We start from the raw sequence: 20,285 nt of genomic DNA on the forward strand, positions 1-20,285 counted from the left end.
TCTCTCTCTGGCAATAAGATGCCCCATACAAAAGTGGAAGTTGTTCTGTGTCACAGGCAGGAAGTGAGAGGATCTGGCAGACAACCTCATAAACTCTCTCCTGCTCTACGAGCCATGTCTCCTGGGACCTTGGCCACATCTGTTGGCTAGGGCCAGGAAGAAAGTGCCTAGAATTAAAACCACTGAGCCAGCCAGGAGCCCAGCCTAATGGCAAACACCTGCAAGTCAGGTATATAACCTGTCTGAAGATGAGCTTTCCATTGAAGTCCAAGGTAGCACACCTAAACCCCAGGCATCTAAATAAGGCACCTAAATGTCAGCTGGGCAAAAGGAGTGCTTTCCAACCACAGTAGGCTCCATCCAGTTCTAACCACTCTCTTCCACAGTCTCAAGGTCAAGCTCCCTCTGGAGATCTGGGCCCAGGGTTTCATGAACCACCTAGACACAAATCCTAAATTCCAAAGGCAAGAGACTCACCCTAAACTGGCACCAGGCCACAGCACAAGACACAATCCATTTGTTTTCCCCGAGCATTACCCAGAGGCACTCTGGGATTATGTCGTTGTATTTCAAATCACAATGAACTTTATTAATGACATTAAACATAAATGTGTTAAGTGATATGTCATCTTATTTAAGTTGTTGATGTTTATGTGCCTTAACTTGGATATTAATGTTTTGAAAATCCCCATAAAAATAGAGCTAGCATATGACCTTGCAATCCCACTCCTGGGCGTATATCCAGAGAAAAACGTTGTCTGAAAGGATACATGCACCCCAGCACTGTTTACAAGCCAAGACACGGAAGCGACCTAAATGTGCATCGACAAAGGAATGGATAAAGAAGATGTGGTACATGTATACAATGGAATATTACTCAGCCACTAAAAAGAATGAAACAATGCCATTTGCAGCAACATGGATAGATCTAGAGATTGTCATACTGAGTGAAGTAAGTTAGGCAGAGAAAGAGAAATATCGTATGATATGCCTTGTATGCGGAATCTAAAAAGAAATGATACAAATGAACGTATTTACAAAATAGAAACAGACTCACAGACCTTAGAGAATGAACTTATGGTTACCAGAGGGAAGGATGGGGTGGAAAGGATAGTTAGGGAGTTTGGGACTGACATGTACACACTGCTACATTTAAAATGGATAACCAACAAGGACCTACTGTATAGCACAGGGAACTCTGCTCAATGTTATGTGGCAGCCTGGATGGCAGGGGAGCTTGGGGAGAATGGTTACATGTATCTGTATGGCTGAGTCGCTTTGCTGTGCCCCTGAAATTATCACAATATTGTTAATTGGCTATACCCCAATATAAATTAAAACTTTTTTTAGAAAAAGAAAAACACATCCTTCCACGAATGGGTTCATATCTGTGAGCACAATTCATTCCCTTGTCAACTGGGGGCAAAGAACTGGTGAGGTCACTTGAAGCTGACAAGCATCCTCTAGGGCTCTCCTCTGATTCACCCTGGGCTCGGGCAGGGAGCTTGCTGCGGGCTTGGACTCATTTCACTCTCTCAGCAACTGCTCTGTGTCTCCTCACTTCTTGCTTTCTGCACACAGGCTCCTCCTTGGGTGTCATCTCAGGTCAGGGGTTGGCTCAGCCTGCACATTTGCCTGAGGCTCACAAGTGCGGGGCAGTGAACACTCTGGGTGACAACTTTCCACCAATGCAGGGTGGAAGGCAGATGTTTAAATGCTTCTGCCACCCTTCCTTCCGGCGGCTGATTCTGAGAGCCATTCTGCAGGCATGTCAGCCAGTTCAGGAGAAGCTATCCCCATCGCCCTATACCGACCTTGATTCTGCATGCTTCTGTTCGTTCCTCCTCCTTTTCCGTCTCACTCGGCTGCCTCTCAGTCATGATCTCTGGGGTCACTTCCCAAAGGAGCTATGTATGAGAGAAGTTCTCATCTCAGGCTCTGCCTTATTGATTCATTGTTTTATGCAGTCAATATTTGTTCTCCTTCTCCCAGCCAATGCCTGGATTTCAACAGGCAAGTTCGCTGGCTCAGGGCCAGGGATTTAGCTGGGCATTTGTTTGGTGTGTTTACCAAGGCTGGGGCTGGGGTCAAGATCAGGGACTCACCCAGTATGTTCTTTGGGACCAGGGCTGGGGCCAAGACTGTGGACTCAACCAGCATGTTTGGTAGAACTGGGTTCAAGAGGTCAGCCCACAAGTCCGGGTCAACCGGATGAGGACTGAGTTAGCCACGTAGCTAGGAGAATGGTGACCTAAAGAAGGATTTAGCAAATAAGTAAATGTATTGAAGATAATGGAAGCCATCTCCCTTACTGTTGGAGAAGCTTCCATAGAAAAATATGGAATGTTGGAAGCTAGAAAAACCCTGTGGTGTTGGACTGCAATTGGAGGTATCAGTGTGAACCTGTACTATCTACCTGTACTATCTACCTGTATCTACCATTACACGTAGATAGTACATATAGATAGATAGATAGACAGATAGATAAAGATAGATGGATAGATAGATGGATAGATAGATTGATAGAGATAGATAGATAGATAAGTAGATAGATAGATATACACACATGGATGATAGGACATGCATATATTAAGCATATGCTCAACCACCAAACACCTTTCCAGATATGGCTAAATATTTTCCAGAGTTATGTCACCAGTTTACACTCACTCCTACCAGCAATGTATGAGAGTTTGAGTTATTCCATATTTGGTATTTCAACACTTGGTACTGTCATTCTTTTTAAGTTAGCCATGATGATTATGTGTATAATTCCACATACTTATGGTTTAAATTTAAATGTTTATTTAAATGTTTATTAGATATCTTCTTTTATGAAGGTCCACTTCATATCCTTTGCCCATTTGTAGATGGTTTAGATTTGGATCTTGTCTATTTTTAGATTGCCTGTCTTTGTATTATGAATTTGTAGAAGTATTTTCTATATTCTGAATAGGAATCTTTTGACAGACATGTGAACTGAAATATCTTCTCATAATCTGTTATTTTATTTTTCACTCCTGTTTTGCCTTTTGATGATACAGCTTACTGATTTGATTTGATTTGATTGATTGATTGATTTCCATGGAAGGGCTTACAAAGACCAAGATGGAGGTAACTAGAGAGATACAGGATCAGGGTGCTGTACACATGTGCTGAATTGTTCTTGGGCAACAGGTTCAAATGCAATTAATTGGCCTAAGAGAAATTTCTGTCTCACTCTTCAGTGAGTAAGTAGATCAGAACCTAGTTTTTAACCCCATTGAGTTGGAACTTCTCTGTGTATATCTCTTGGGAGAGAAATGTATTTCAACTCAGCATCGCCTACTGAGTGCCACTGTGTGCTTGGTGCAATGCTGGCACTGTTGAGGGTGCCATTATGGTGGTAAAAGAGACTCAGCACCCCCATCAGGACTTCCTCATCATGCACTAATGAGTATCACTGGGCAGAGGCCAGAGGATAGTTGGCCCAAGATAGGCCTTTGCTGATTTACCAGAGAGAGGTGGGGTTAAGAGCATCCAAGGAGGGGGATACTTAGAGCAAAGGCCTCAAATAAGGACAAGTCCAGAGGGATTGGGGAATGGCAAAGAGACCTCAGTGGCTAGAGTTAGTTTTAGGCTTTGCATTGTGTATGTGGATGGGGAGAGGCTAGGATGGGGAACCCCCGTCTTGTTGACCTTCTTAACAGGAAATACAGCTTCCTAATTTTAAAATAGTCCATTTATCAATATGTTCCTTTATGGTTAGTGCTTTTGTTTTCTGTTAAAGAAAACTTTTTTTAACCAGACATCACAAAGTTATTCTTTTACATTATCTTCAAAAAGCGTTATTTTTTGTTGCTCACATTTAGAACTACAATCCACCTTAACTTGATTTTCGGGTACGCTGAAAGTTAGCGATCAAGATTTTATTTTTCCATATAAATATCCAATTGATTCAGCATCAGTTATTCAAAAGAGTTCTTTTTCTTAACTACTCCACAGTGCAAACTTAGGTTATATCCAACATCAACATATGTATGGTTCTACTTCTGCACTCTTTAATCTGTTCCCTTGGCATATCATCCATTCTTGGAACAATGGCACCATGTCATAATGACTATTGCTTTCTAAAAACTGTTAACATCTGGGAGTGTAAGTCCTACAACTTTGTTCTTCTTTAAAAGTTGTCTTAACTATTTTAGGTTTTTTATTTCTCCTTTAAAAGGAATCAGCTTGTCAATCTCCACAAAATTCTTGCTTGGATTTTAATTGGGATTACATTGAATTAGGAGGAAAATCTGTTACCGAATCAAATTTGGGTCCACTCGCCTGTGGACAGAAGAACTTCCGTTTCTTTGGCCACTGCACCAGGGTGTGCCAAATACAAAGTTTTTTCTGCCTGTATTTTCTATTTAGTCGTGGGAAGGGGCAGCCTCAGGCATTCATCCTGGGAGTCTCCCCCAAAGAGAGGACAGCAGAAACTAAAAACTATAAACACCTGAATTAGCAATGCAACAACAGGCAAAATGCTAAGACCCCAGTGGGTAGGGAGACTGCACACCTCAGTTTGCCCAGGACAATTCTGCCTCACCCCTGTCTGGCTTGGAAAATCAATTACATGAGAATCTTCCCACAGAGGAGAACCCTTATGTCTTTTTAGGCTCCTTGGATCATTGGTAAGTATTCATTTTTTACTATATGCTGGTCCAGAGCATGACCAGAAAGATGAATCTGTTTTCTAGAGTAGAAGTAGGAGGTCTTGAGCTGGAAGGTCATCAGCCATCTATTTCAGAGCAAGTTTGGTTCCCTATGAAATCTGTGAAGCCAGACCCAATGTAAGCCAGACCTCACATAAAAAAAAAAAAAAGAAAAAAAGAATGTTTATTTCAAAGAGGATAAAAAGAAACACCCAGAGAGCTGAAGGAGTGTGAATGCCTGATTACAGTCTTCTTTGGATAAAACAGAAACTTTGCTTCTGTGGTATGTGTGTTTAGGCAGATTAAATTGATGTTTGATTATAAACCCCAGGGTAGAAAGAAAATAAATATGTTCTTGAAGACTAGGAGTTCCCAATAGGAGGAAGAGAAAAAAAAGTCATTAGCTAATACCCTGATGGCTGCCGTCTCTAGGAAAGTCTAGATAGATCTCATCATGGTACCTCTGTGCTCAGAGACCCTCTGTGGATGGCTCCCCATGTCCCCAGAATATCCATGCTCCCTAGCATGGCACTCACGACCCTCCTATCTGAATCCAAAATATTTTCTCTTCCTCCTTCTCCTCTTGTACCCTCTCCTAAGTCACACAGCAGAGGGCTTACCATGTGCCAACACCTTCTGAGCTTTGCTGCCTGAGGGCCTTCATCCCTCCCCTTCTTTACCTGTTGGAAAATGCTAATCAACCTTTAAAGCCCAATTGAAACGGCTAAATGCCCTCTAAGTCCTTTCCTAGGCCCTTTTTTTTTTTTTTTTTTTTTTTTTTTGCGGTACGCAGGCCTCTCACTGCTGTGGCCTCTCCCGCTGCGGAGCACAGGCTCCGGACGCGCAGGCTCAGCGGCCATGGCTCACGGGCCCAGCCGCTCCGCGGCATGTGGGATCTTCCTGGACCGGGGCACGAATCCGTATCCCCTGCATCGGCAGGCGGACTCCCAACCACTGCGCCACCAGGGAAGTCCTGAAATAAACATTCTCGCAAAATAGTGCAACCGCAGAATACAGATCAAGGGATAGAGCTCAAAAAAAAAAAAAAGATGGGTGGAAGACCTAAACAGGATATCCAGATGGCCAATAGGCACATGAAAAGATGATGAACAGCGCTAATTACCAGAGAAATGCAAATCAAAACCACAGTGAGGTATCACCTCACACTGGTGAGAACGGCCATAGTTTAAAAGTCTACAAATAACAAATGCTGGAGAGGGTGTGGAGAAAAGGGAACCCTCCTACACTGTTGGTGGGAATGTAAACTGATACAGCCACTATGGAGAACAGTATGGAGATTCCTTAAAAAACTAAAAATATAGTTGCCATATGATCCAGCAATCCCACTCCTGGGCATATATCTGGAAAGAAAACTCCAATTCGAAAAGATACATGTACCCCAATGCTCATAGCAGCACTATTTACAATAGCCAAGATACGGAAGCAACATAAGTGTCCATCAATAGATGAAGAGATAAAGAAGATGTGGTGTGTGTGTGTGTATATGTGTGTGTATATATTTATGACCTTCAAGATGGCAGAAGAGTAAGACGTGGAGATCACCTTCCTCCCCACAGATTCATCAGAAATACATCTACACGTGGAACACCTCCTACAGAATACCCACTGAAAGCTGGCAGGAGACCTCAGACTTCCCAAAAGGCAAGAAACTCCCCCACGTACCTGGGTAGGGCAAAAGAAAAAAGAAAAAACAGAGACAAAGAATAGGGACGGGACCTGCACGAGTGGGAGGGAGCTGTGAAGAAGGAAAAGTCTCCACACACTAGACCCCTTCGCGGGCGGAGACTGCTGGTGGCAGAGGGGGAGCTTCGGGTCCGCGGAGGACAGCGCAGCCACAGGGGTGCAGAAGGCAAAGCGGAAAGATTCCCGCACAGAGGATCGGTGCCGACCGGCACTCACCAGCCCGAGAGGCTTGTCTGCTCCCCGCCGGGGCGGGCGGGGCTGCGAGCTGAGGCTCGGGCTTCAGTCAGAGCGCAGGGAGAGGACTGGGGTTGGCGGCGTGAACACTGCCTGAAGGGACTAGTGCGCCACAGCTAGCCGGGAGGGAGTCCAGGAAAAGTCTGGAGATGCCGAAGAGGCAAGAGATCATTGTCTTGGAGAGCGCGAGGAGAGGGGATTCAGAGCACCGCCTAAACGAGCTCCAGAGACGGGCGCGAGCCGCGGCTAAAAGCGCGGACCCCAGAGACAGACGTGAGACGCTAAGGCTGCTGCTGCCGCCACCAAGAAGCCTGTGTGCGAGCACAGGTCACTCTCCACACCCCACTTCCGCGGAGCCTGTGCAGCCCGCCACTGCCAGCGTCCCGGGATCCAGGGACGACTTCCCCGGGAGAACGCACGGCGCGCCTCAGGCTGGTGCAACGACACGCCGGCCTCTGCCGCCGCAGGGTCGCCCCGCACTCCGTGCCCCTCCCTCCCCGCGGCCTGAGTGAGCCAGAGCCCCCGAATCAGCTGCTCCTTTAACCCCGTCCTGTCTCAGCGAAGAACAGACGCCCTCCAGCGACCTACACGCAAGGCGGGGCCCAATCCAAAGCTGAGCCCCAGGGAGCTGTGAGAACAAAGAAGAGAAAGGGAAATCTCTCCCAGCAGCCTCAGAAGCAGCGGATTAAAGCTCCACAATCAACTTGATGTACCTGCACCTGTGGAATACATGAATAGACAACGAATCTTCCCAAATTGAGGAGGTGGACTTTGAGAGCAAGATTTATGATTTTTCCCCTTTTCCTCTTTTTGTGAGTGTGTATGTGTATGCTTCTGTGTGAGATTTTGTCTGTATAGCTTTGCTTCCACCATTTGTCCGAGGGTTCTATCCGTCCGTTTTTAAAAAAAATTTTTTTCTTAATAATTACTTTTATTTTAATAACAATTTTATTTTACTTTATCTTCGTTCTTTCTTTCCTTCCTTCCCTGCTTTAGACAATGCATCATCCCAAATTGAGGAGGTGGACTTTGGGAGCAACTGTAGACTTGGGGTTTGCTTTCTGCATCTAATTTGTTTCTGGTTTTATGTTTAAGTTAGTTTAGTATTTAGAGTTTATTATCATTGGTAGACTTGTTTATTGATTTGGTTGCTCTCTTCCTCCTTTATATATATATATATATATAATTTTTTTTATTCGGCCATAAAAAACAATGAAATAATGCCATTTGCAGCAACATGGATGGACCTAGAGATTATACTAAGTGAAGTAAGTCAGAAAGAGAAAGACAAATAGCATATGATATCACTTATATGTAGAATCTAAAATATGATACAAATGAACTTATTTACAGAACAGAAACAGACTCAGACATAGAAAACAAACATTGTTACCAAAGGGGAAAGGGGGTGGGGGAAGGATAAATTAGGAGTTTGGGATTAGCAGATACAAACTACTATATGTAAAATAAATAAACAAGGTCCTACTGTACAGCACAAGGAATTATATTCAATATCCTGTAATAAACCATAACGGGAAAGAATATGTAAAATAACATATATATATATAACTGAATCACTTTGATATATACCAGAAACTAACACAACATTGTAAATTAACTATACTTCAATGAACATAAAAATTTTTCAAAATTGAAATTATTGGCACAGGACTGAGCACTTTGCATGCACTCATTATCTTATTGGGTTCTCAGAACATCACAATGAGGTAATAATTAGCAATCAGTTCCTCTTAGAGGCTCAGAGAGGTAAGCAATTTGCTCCAAATCATATAACCAGTAAACGACAAATACAGTACTTAAATCCATGTCTGGTTGACTCCAGACCCCAGGCTCCTAAACATGTTTTCTTACAAGATAATAGGTCCTGAAGCAGAGGGAAGGACAGACAGGAGTCCCTTCAGCTGGAAGTGTTTGAATGTCCCCCCACTCACTCAATTTGGAGAAGAGTTTGGGGTGCATGTGTAGGAGTGGATTGTAAGAGGATGATAACATACAAGACTCAGTTGGTTAAATTCACTGGCATGAATGTGCTTATCCAGAATTCAGGATTCAATGCCCTAGCACAAGTACTTGGGGATGATGAATATTTAGCTAGATTGGCTGATTGGAATCTAGGCTTTAAAACAGGCCTGCAGTTGATGAAGTTGAAATGCCAGAACTCCCCTGGGACATTAGGAAGGTGTCTAAAGGCTCAGGGAAGTGGGTCTATTGAAAAGGATCTGTTATGTGCAAGCTGCCTAGCCATCCCTAACTGCACTCCCGGGCAAGGCCAGAGGACACTTCCTTTAGCAAGGCATGCTTTGATGGGGCCGTGAGAGGAGGCCAGCGTCCTTAAGAGCTCTCTGGTGGCTATTCACTACAGGTCAGAGATGGCCACGGGATATGCTGGAATCCCGCGGTTCTCAAATTTTAGTGCCCATTAAGAATCACCTGGAGGGCTTGATACAACACAGTCTGCCATCCTACTATTGGTGACAATTTAAGTTATCATGATGCCAGCAGCTGCCATTATTATGCTCCTAAAATATATGAGCAACCCAATTCCAGAATCCCATTTAGAAGGTCTATTACCAGAAGCCACTTCTGGTACCTAAACCTCTGTCAGTGAGGAAGAAATAGATAACACTGAAATTGGAATGATTTGAGGAGGGTTTAATAAAAATGCTATTTACCAAGATGTGGGCTGGGTGTGGAGAAACCATAGGGCTGCTTTGGTACTCTGAGGCTAGTGACAGCATGGTGACCACGCTTGGACCTGAAGGAGCAAGGACAGAGTGTGGTTCCCCAAAACTGGACGGAGAGAGTCACAGAGAGGGCCACCTGGAAAGGAAGTGAAAACCATTGGTTGAGGGCTGCATCCAGGCAGAGGTATAAGGAGGCAACAGAGAAATCAGTACTTCACCCTAACTACTCCCTCTTTCCAACACCCTGCAGGGTTCCCTCATGTCCAAACCCAACCCAAAGCCAGAAGACCTGCAATCTCATTGACGTGATCCACAAAAGAATGGCATGTGTGTCTGCAGGGACAAACTTGAAATCTTTTCTTTTGTGGTTCCTGAGAAGTTTTTATGTCAAAGACTTATAAAATGAGTCGAAGAGTAAACACTTTTGATATTCCCTGGAAGCGATTGTGTAAGATCAGAATTATTTGTTCTTGGAATGCTTGGAGGAAGAGCTGTTAAAGCTTCTGGAGACTGGAGGATGTGTTGTGGGAAGGTTTTCCATTACTGACTCAATTTCTTAAATAGTTTGAGGATTAAAAAAATTTTTTTTCTTGCAATCTGCTAAGTTAGATTTTAAGAAATCCGTCCACTTCTTCTAAATTAAAGTTGCTGGCATAAGGTTCTTATTTTCTTCTTGGTGTCTGCAGGCTCTGTAGTGATGTTCCCTACTGGTGCCTTTTTTCCTTTTTTCATGGTCAGTTCAGGAGAGTTTCAGCTTCTTTGTAGGCTTGTCAAAGAACCAAATTTGAGACTCTTTAGCCCTTTGTCTATATATTCTTTTCTATTTCACAAAACATAGCTCTTTATTTCATTTCTTTTACTATCACTGGGCTTGTTTTGCTAGAGTAGAAAAACTTGCAAGGATGGAAAGTGGACAGGAGGATATTCCAAGCAGGTGCAAAAAGCAAGCAAAGTCTGGGAGCCAAGAATGAGCATGGGGATAGGAACACTCAGGCCAAGGGCCTTGCCAGGTATTCTATCATAGTCCAAGCTGTTCCCTCCTTGCCACCGTGCTCATTGGCACTCCCCCCCACCACCCCAAGCTCCTAGCTCAGACCCCTTGCAGGAGGGAGCCAGGTTCAGGAACAAAGAGCCCACTTCATTGCTCTGTTCCCCACCCCGTCCTATCAATGATCCTTCCTGAAAACAAGGGGCTTAGACAAATCAGTGGTTTTCAAACCGTATCCCTCTGGGCCTGAGTAGCAGAAGGGAGCACCTAGATGTGATGGGAGGAGCCTGGTCACCAGAAGCTGGCTTTAATTTGTCTCCAGTATGAGACTTCCACCTAAAACTTGCCTTGGAAAAAGACATCAGCTACATGAAACTCTCTTGGTGATTATATGTAAACAGACTGGTTTTTTTCTCCCAGTGTCACCCCTCACTCCCCATGAGACATTGGGCAAGTTATTTAATCTCTCTGCCCCTCGGTGTCCCCATCTGTAAATGGGCATGATAATAATAGCGCTTACCTTGTCAGGACTAAATATGTAATAGGGGAAAGTCCTTAGCATAGGAGTTCTTTTCTATGGTTTCTTTTTCATTTTGGAGAAAGCAGCTCCTCGGATCACTTACTAGGGTGAGTGCCAGCACATCTGTGTTCTGTCTTCATTTCTGTGGTCTGGGCGGCTGGAGGGAAACGGTGCCTACCCTGCTACAGGCCACAGCTTTTGCCTTGCATTTCCTGGAAAACTCTTTGGCAACCCAGCCTCCAGCTTAGTAGATTCAGCATACACAGTAAGAATTCAGAATCTTAGTAGATTCATCTTGACTTGACTGTACCCTGGCCAGGCAATGATCCCTCTGGGGGCCCCCATCCTCTCTGCCTCTCTACAAAGGCAGGCAGGGCAGCCAGAGCTGCCAAGAGGCTGAGATAAACCCAGAAACCAACAGCTCTTAGGCTGAAGCTCACATCTTCCCCTTCCAACAGGAAGGTGTCCACAGCGCCTCTGTGTCTGCTGCTCACGGCAGCTGCCATCAGCACCCAGGTGCTCACTCAGCCAAGTAAATTCAATCTTTCTCCCCCCTTCCCTTCCTCTCTCTCCTTCCCTCTGTTTCTCATCTTCTAGGAAGGCCTAAGACAAAGTGACCCACTTCAGAGACTATCAGAGCACCCGGGGTCCTTGGAGTTGTAACATCTAATTTTGGAGCCAGAAAGCAGAAGCCCAGGTTGGGGACAGCAGGCATCCTACCTGCCCCCTTCCCCCTCCAGGACAACACAGAGCCAGAATAAAGCCTAAACTCTACTGAAAATCCAGGGCCTTTTCTTTGACCCCAGATGATCGCCCCAAACCCTGCAGGTTGGGGGGCCATATCCAGGACCTGTCGCACTGGCCTCCCTCAGTCAGCAAAGATGTGTCCTCACCATGCAGAATCAACCTCAAAATCTTGAGCCACATGTTCCTGGTCCCACCCCCACTCGGGGCGGCTGGCAGGAGCACTGGACCTGCGTGGAGAAGACACACTTCTACCTCTTAGCTTTCCTTCCCCTGCTGCGTTCAAGCTGAGAAAAGCCTGACATATCAGATGCTTTTTCTCCGTGACTTTATTTCTAGATGCACTCCGCGACCTGTTCAACTGCTGTTTCACATTTAACCATAAGAAGATCCCCTTGCAGAGGCTGAAGAGCTATGGAATCACCAGTAGCCAGTGTCCGCAGGCAGCTGTCCTGTAGCTAGAAAAACCCTGCTCCCCTCCAGCCCCCCACCTCATCTCACCCCTTCCCTTTCTTTCATCCCCCCCATCCTAAGTTCTGCCCCACAAGACAGACATAGACTAATTTGAGATGTCCCACTCAGGGGATAAGATCCAACCAGACTATGTAATCCAAAGCCTCCTATTATTACATCAGGGACAGGCCCAGAGAGGGCCGGTAACATCCCACACCCTCCTTGCTGAATGGGTACCAGCTCACACTCGGGTGGTTGCTTTGCTGGATGCCAGGTCAGCTTCTCCCAGGGCGTGGCAAGAACAGCAACTACCCCCAGAGGGCCTCTCCTTTCCACACCCCTCTGACTTCCTGTCCTAGGGCAGCCCCTCACCTGTAGCAGGTGGGCCTGGTCATCCCTAACGAGTCATCCCTTGGATAAAACCCTCCAACATTTCACCTAACCCTGCCAGCCCACTTTCATCCACAGCTTCAGAACCAAACTGGCCAAGGACATCGGTGCCGACCCAAAGGAGAAATGGGTCTGGAATTACATGAAACACCTGGGTCAGAAACCTCACACCCTGAAGACTTGGACTCTTTCGGCCACACTAAGACCAAGCCAGAGGCTGAGAAATGATTCTTCTCCCCCAGGCTTCCTGTCTCTATCCTGGACTAAATTGACCTGAATTTTCAAATAGGGTGCTTTCTGTTTCCTGATGCAAAATGTACTATGTCTTAAGTAATATTTCATATTATTTGAAGTGTGGCTGGTTGGGGAGTTATTTTGAATATTGGTGATCTCTTTTTTTAAAGCAAGGCCTTGAGCCACTTGGTTCCTGTCATGAGCCCCAGTTCCTTCTCCTGTAAGCTGTGGGAAGTGCGTCTTTCTCCTGCCTAACTCCCCAGGGGAGATGAGCATGCCTATGAGAGCCATGGCGATGAAGGGCTACTGCAATCTAGGGAGGACGGCGCCTGGTGAATGTGAGGTGTTGCTAAATGTGTTATTATGGAAACATGAATGCAATTGTAGGACGGCTGACTTTTTGCAGAAAATACATTTTGTTTAAAATCTCTAATACAGTAATGGTGTTTTCTTCAGGGATAACTCCCAACGAGTAGGGGGTGCTCTCAGGTGCAGGTGGATGGCAGAGGGTGCTAGAGGAATGCGGATGTAGCCAGGGCCTGGCTGTGTGGCTAACCTGGGCCCATCTGAGTGTCAGGGAGGGCCTGGCTCATCAGCCCAGGATATTCTAGAACGATGGCTCCAGTCCCCAGCATTAGCTTCCAGTGGGTCTCCCTGCCCTCGTCCTCCACCCTGGAGTAAGACAGCCAGTAAGTGCACTTGACACACCCACTGGCGGGGACGGGGGAGGGGGAGGAATCAGGTGGCCCTGTCCTGATTAGCATCAGACTTGACAGCAAAGATGGGACTTGGACAGATGGTGTAGCACCGTCACAGCAAAGACTCTCCCGGAGAAGATGCGGGATGGAAAAGAGGGGAGAGGGCCTGCAGGGAATATCCCCAAATAGTCAGAGTAAGGGATCCAGAATGGAAAAGCCAGAGACTTTTGGAAAGGAAGGTTGAGGCACAGTTATAGAGGAATCGGAATATCAAGGTGGGAGTTTGGAGTCAGCTCTGAAATCTTTGGAGCGATAGGGAGGGCAGGGTGTGGGGTGCCAGGAAGAGTAGCCTGGGATCAGGCCGAGGGCAGGATGGGGTTGGCAGGGGGGCACGGAGAGCAGCCTACTGCAGTGGTCCAGGTGAGGGGTAGCCAGAGAAGCAGGGCAGTCATGGGGGCGGAGGGAAGAGATGGCCTAAGAAGAATGAGCCAGATGCGCTGCGTGTTGAATGCCGGGGAAAGAGGGAAAAGCCCTGAGACACAGGACAGGAGACCGTCTCCCCTAAAGCCACCAAACCCTGAGACCCAGAATTCACTGCCCTCCTTTGCTAGTCTCCCTAGAGTCTCAGGTTACACAACTTGGAGCTTGTGATTGTCCCTCTTAAAGGGACAGGACCTCCTCTTCCTCTCTATCCCCTGAGGGGCCCCCTGTTCTTCCCGAGACTGCCTCCCTCCCCTGGATGACTTGTGTTGGCATCTTCATCAGACGTGGACCCACCGATGCCTGGACCCTCCCCAGGGCCCTTCCCAGGAGAAGGCCCTGCTAACCAACTCTGCAGGCTGCTTCCGGTTGAGACAGGGTCCAGGTATCCTGCTGTACCACACAGTCACGTGGCATCTGGGGACTCGGGGAAGAGTTCTACCCTGGGAGGCATTGTAAGCAGCTTTGGGCAGGAAAGCGCTCTCTGCAGGAGGTCCCTTTTGTCTTGTTGCTAAACTTAAACAGGCACCCCCATGCTCTACTTGTCTCTGGCCCTAGCACACTTTTCAAACCTTTTGATCACACAATACTTTGCCTAACTTGTTGGTTCTTTACATAGATCAAAGAAGCAGAAATGAAGAGTAAGTAATTAACGGAGTGCCAGATCTCTTCCCCAGCTTCCTGTTCAGTAATCTCTCGAAAAAACTGCTAGCAAGAGAGCATCTAAAAAAAGATCACAAGGAGTCCACAAGCCTGCACACAGTGGGGGATGGTGACGACTCTGACCCCCTATTTCAGTGATTAACTGAGATTACTTCCCTGTTTCCCCTTAAAAACGTTCATGGCTGGACTTCCCTGGTGGTGCAGTGGTTAAGAATCTGCCTGCCACTGCAGGGGACACGAGTTCGAGCCCTGGTCCGGGAAGATCCCACGTGCTGCAGAGCAACGAAGCCTGTGCGCCACAACTACTGAGCCTGCATGCTACAACTACTGAAGCCCATGCACCCTGCAGCCCGTGCTCCGCAACGAAGAGCAGCCGCCGCTCACTGCAACTCGAGAAAGCCCGCGTGCAGCAACAAAGACCCAACGCAGCCAAAAATAAATAAATTAATTAAAAAAAAAAACCTTTCATGGCCGAGGAGAATCTTCGGAGGTGGCTTTGGGGGGACACTGAGTCCACCATCTCCCCAGATTGCCAGCATTCTGATTAACGGCAACTTTCCTTTCTAGCGACACTTGTTGAGTTTGGTTTTGTAAGCAGCCGAGCAGCGGGAACCCTGGGCTCTAGCGCCAGATCTAATCCTGACTTTCTGCGTGTCCTCAGGCCTGTGGGTGTCCCTCTCCAGCCCTCACCTCATCTATACAATGGGGCTAGCATCGTCTTACAGGCAGACGATGCCCAAGATCCCTTCCAGCTAGGGCAGCTTTTGGATATCATCAGCCTCTGAACCCTCTGGGCAGTGCAGAGTGGGCGGGGGGGATGGGGAACATCCTACATCCAAATGGGGACCCAGCCCCACAGAGAATCTACATCACAACCCAGAGCCCACACTTATCCCCCGGGACAAAGGCAGTCAGCTGAGAGATGTAAGTCATTTATTGGCTCCTATGATGAGAAGTCAGTTCCCCTGGCACCTGGTCCAACATGTTTCCTTTTCTCCAGCCCCTGACCCCAGCTCCTCAATGTCAATCAGCTTTGCACCCTGAAATCCCTGTGGGGTCCAAGAGGCACAGGGAGGCAGAAGTTGAAGATTCTAGAATTTAACTATATAAAGTGCGACAACATATCTTATCAGGACCCAGCAGACCCTCTGGCGTGACCCGGCAAAGCTGGGACAGAAGGACTGGTGTAGGGTTGGGCGTTGAGGGGACAGGTAAAGCCACACGGTGTCCAGAGTCCAGGACGGAAAGGAATCAGCTCATATGTCCTTTCACTGGCAGGGGTTTATCCTTTTTAAATAAGCCCGAACCCATGATTTTGTCTGTGAGACACAGGCCTCTTGGCCTCCGTTCAGCTTCAATCTGTAGGCAGAGAACAAAGGAAGGGCTAAGTCACCTGAGCCACGCCCTGGGTGCCACACACAAGTCCCATCACCCCCTCATTGCTCCTGGGTGCCCCTAAGCTTTTCTCCCGGGGCCTATAAAATGAAGTCATTGCGTAAGCCCTACAGTTTGTACACTGGGAGGAACACCCAAGCTTCAGGGGCAAGGGATGGGGGGCTTTCAAAACTGCATTTCGTGGACCCCTTTTGCGGATTTATTGTATCAGGGTAGAGTGAAGGCTGCAGACATTCTGAGGATCTGCTAACATGGAAAATTCCCCTCCTAGAACATCTCTGAGGGCCCACCTGCTCCATCTTTTCATGTGTCTGTGCCCATCCGGGACCCCTAGTCATTGCCTTGGATGTGTGTGTGTGTGTGTGTGTGTGTGTGTGTGTGTGTGTGCGCGTGCCTGCGTGTGTTTCTTTTCTGATCTACCCACCTCCCAAACTTGGCTATTGTCCAAAACCGTAGATCAATTCTGCCTCTAATTATCTGCAAGACCTTAGACAAATCTCTCCAATTCCCTGAACCTCAGTTTTCACGATAATGAAAATGTGTGCACCAAGAGTTAGATGAGATAATAATATACACGAAAGTGCCTTATAGACACTGAGTGGCAAGTGTAAGCTACCTCCCTGGAGCTTCATAACGACCCTGTGATGCAGCTATCGTGTTTACACCACGTCACAGATCAGGAGTGCAGAGGGGCTACCCAGATAAGGAAGTTCAGAAGACTTACCTGTCCAGAGTCACTCAAGACTATAGGTTGGCAAATCCAGAAGCAGGAACTATGTGAGAGCCCCTCACTCTTACCATCACCCAGTAGTACCTGGAGCTTTTAAGCTCTGGGCATAAAATATTAAGATATAACACTTGGCACCTTGCAGCTCCAAGAAACCCATGTCACTGCAGGAACACAGGTGTTCGTCCTAGCGCCCACTCTCAGCTCTGCGCCCAGGTTTTGGCCTCCTCACTAGTTTGGTTAAAAAACCTTAATCCGGTGGAACATCGCCATCTAGCGTCTGCTATTCTAATTCCAGGGCGGCCGCTTTCTGTCCTCTGGAGAAGGGAGTCAAGGATGGAAGAGGATACAACCACTCACATTAGATGGTTTTTGTAGGAGCAGGTGGAGCTGGTGTTCTTGTAACACTGGATTCTCTGCAGGGACATCTTTCTCTCTACCAGTGTGAAACAACAATTGGAGGATGACACATGCACTAGAAGAGAAGCGCAAAAATGGTTTGCATCCATTTCTCAAGCTGGACTGAGTTCCTTTCATCCAGGATGGGGAAAAAAGCAAAAACAAAAAACCCTTCCAGAACAGGCTCAGGCTCTGGGATCACACCCAAAGGGCACTAGTGTCTCATCAGCCACCCAGTTCTGTATTTAGGCAGTCAGGACACTGGGGTTCAGATCCCAGCTCCCCACAAAACAGCTGTGTGGCTTTGGTCACGATGAGCCCTCCCCTGGGCCCCAGACTTCCCAGCTGAAAAGCAAGACTCTTTAGACTGATTTCTAAAGGCTAATTCTAGTTCTGACATCCCACCACTAGGGTATGGTTCTGCCCTTACATTTGGGTTCAAGGGCCCTGAGACCCTGTGAGTCTGATTCAACAGCAGTCCACTATTTGGGGCAGGATTAGGGACTGTTTTAGGAGCTCAGACTGATGAAATGACCAGGCAAGAGCTTCCAGGAACTGGTCAGCTCCACGCAATCCCAACCTCACCCTCCACCCTGGTCCTCTCAGCTCTGACCCACAACTCCCATTCTGCCGGTTTGTAACCTCCCCTACACACACCCCACCTTCAAAAGACTTGCATTTCAATCCTGGCTCCTTCCTCCTAGTTTGACCGTTTGCAAAGCCCCTTCCCTATGTCTGCTGTTAGGTCAGTATTCTCTCATCAGCCTTAGAGGGTAGGCATGATCAAACCCATCTTCCTGATAGCGAAACCAGAGTTTGGGAGGTATAGTAACTTGCCCAAGGTTAGCCAACTGTTAAAGCCCCAGATCCTGACCTCAGACGCTGCCTGTTATCTGTTACACAGCGGAGGCGAGACCCCAGTCAGTCCCTCCTCTGGACCTCAGGCCTCCAGCTTGGCCTCAATGACCTCACAGCTGCCCTCCATCAGTCCGCAGGATCTGGACGAGGCTGGCCTCCTTTGGCTGAAGCCAGCTGCTCAGCGGTCTGTGTCGGCCCCAGGCTTATGGCTCTCCTGCTGTTCCCCTGCCCCCGAGCAAGTCCTCCCTTCCTATTCAGGGAGAATTCTTTCTGGACGAGTGGAGATGAAGGGGTGAGCCTGCCCCCAGCCCCAGAGCACCTGCCTGCGTCTCCACCCTCCCCAAGGAGGAGCAAAGTGACTCCAGCCAAACTCACTGCTCTTGGCATCCACATCCTGTAGCCATGCCCTGGCCAGCAGCAGGCACACCAGAGCAGCGGTGATGACCTTCATCTCGGGACGTCCAGCTCAGGCCTCCCTGGAAGGAGTCCCTCAAGGAGTCTGGTGGAGTGAAGAGCTGTCCTCTGGCCCATCCTGCAGTACCCAGAGCTTTTATTAGAAGACCTGGGTGGGGTTTTCCAAGCCCCAGTGCAGAGGTGGGGAAGTCACAGGAAGAAGAGGTGGTTACTCACGTCCAGTGACCACATGGAAAACTCCTTTCCTTACCTCCCCTGGGTGGTGTGAGAGGTGTAAGGAAACTTCCCTAAGCGCAGGAACAGATACGGATCTTGAGAGGCTGAGTAGGAGCTGTCCCAGCTGAATGGGACGTGGAAAAAGGTGAATGAGAGGAAGTGGCCTGTCTGTGGCTCCTCTGATGTCACGTTTTTCCATCCAGGGATGGAGCTACTGTCCCAGGAACATGGTAGAGCAGAAGAGCTCTGCACCAGCACTGAGACACACATGGGTTTGAATCCCAGTTCTGCAAATCAGTGGATACATAAACTCGCCCGAGTCACATCTCCTGTGGAAGACGGAAAGAGTAACTCGTATCTCACAGGTGACCGAGGAGCATTCAGTAAGATCCATTCTGTCAAGGGCCTGGCCCAGATAGTTGCAATTTCTATTTTTTCAATCACTCAACACTTTTCAATCACTTGCCCTGTTCTTGGTCCTTGGTTAGCCCCAGGGAAGACAGCTACCGATGACATGCAAGCCATTGCATCACAGCTAAATAAGGAAAAGCCAGTTGGTGTAAGGACAGCAGTGGATGTGCCATATGGAGGGCGCAGGGGAGGCTGGGAGCTGCCCACAGGAGAGAGGCCTCCCAGGGGAATGTTCTTCAAGCAGAGTCTCCTGCAGGAAGGCTGAATTGGAAAGCGGCCTCTCCACAGAGGAATGAGCTTGTGTAAGGACAGCGAGGCGTAGAGGACAGTGCCCCGAGTGAGGAAATGGCTGGAGAGATGTGTGACTGTCCAGCGACCAAGTGGCCAGGTCAGGAAGACATGGTGTGCAGTGCGTGGAATAAGTAACACTAGCAGGTGCTCAAGAAAAAGTAGCTGGGCCATATCCGTGTGTTAAAATCACAAGGCCAACGTGATAGCTTCCCATGGTCAATGGGATGAAGTGCAAGCTGCTGACCTGGCCATTCGTGGCTCACGTGATGTCTCCATGGATTCCCGCATGTTGCAATATTTGCAGGTCTCTGAACAGGTCACATGCTTTCTTATCTCCGGGATTTGCTGCCACCGTAACCTCCACCTGCAGGGCCCTCCTCCTTGTCTCCCTCTGTGAATTCTACCCATTGCAAATGTCATTGTCTCTGTAAAGGCCCTTCTGATGTCCCCACAGATAGGCCTTCAGCCTCCTTTGAAGCCCCTCTGTGCCTGGATCTCCCACATGAAGGTCTTTCATCCTTACAACCCCTCCATTCCGTGTATTCTCCATCCTAACACCTGCGTGGGGGTCCTGGCGTGTCGGAGTTGAAAGCTCCCTTGGAGACCATCTGCAGCAGTGGCTCTGAAAGTGTCCTGGGAGAGCAAAAAATGCAAAAATACCTTTGCCCCATTTCTGAAGCAACATCAAGACACATGTGCCCGTACGTGTTGAGGGGCAGGGGAGGAAAACTCCAGGTAATTCAGGCACCGGCAGATAAGAATCTAGTACGGTCTCTTTCTATTACAGATGGGGAACAAACGAGCCTCAGAAAGCAGAAACCGACTTTGCCAAGGCCATACCGAGACTTCGTTGCACAGATGAACAGTGGATGCCAAGGCATCTGGTCATCTGACCACCACGTGCGGCCACCTCTGGGAACACACTGTCAGTAAGGACCTGCTCCATCAATTCCTTCATCTGGCCAGCTGCTTCCTGCCACCCAAAAAGTACTTAAAGCAGTTGAAATCACTAAGACACTGTTGTCACTCTCCTATTTTCTTTGTCCTCGCAGACTGATACTTTTTATTACTTGGTTGTCATT

At 47.7% G+C, this 20,285-nt stretch overlaps 1 protein-coding gene across 1 annotated transcript; it reads right to left on the reverse strand.

Moving 5' to 3' along the window:
• Positions 1-15,408: 15,408 nt before the first annotated feature.
• LOC116746350 (C-C motif chemokine 1-like) lies at positions 15,409-18,978 on the reverse strand. Its single transcript, XM_032617776.1, has 3 exons — positions 18,247-18,978; positions 16,975-17,089; positions 15,409-15,851 (listed from the first exon to the last, which is right to left on the reverse strand). Exons 1-3 carry the CDS (start codon positions 18,320-18,322, stop codon positions 15,761-15,763), a joined length of 282 nt encoding a protein of 93 aa, XP_032473667.1. The 5' UTR covers positions 18,323-18,978; the 3' UTR covers positions 15,409-15,760.
• Positions 18,979-20,285: the final 1,307 nt, after the last annotated feature.

This window comes from Phocoena sinus, chromosome 20 (genome assembly GCF_008692025.1).
Source record: "Phocoena sinus isolate mPhoSin1 chromosome 20, mPhoSin1.pri, whole genome shotgun sequence".
Classification (NCBI taxonomy): Eukaryota; Metazoa; Chordata; class Mammalia; order Artiodactyla; family Phocoenidae; genus Phocoena; species Phocoena sinus.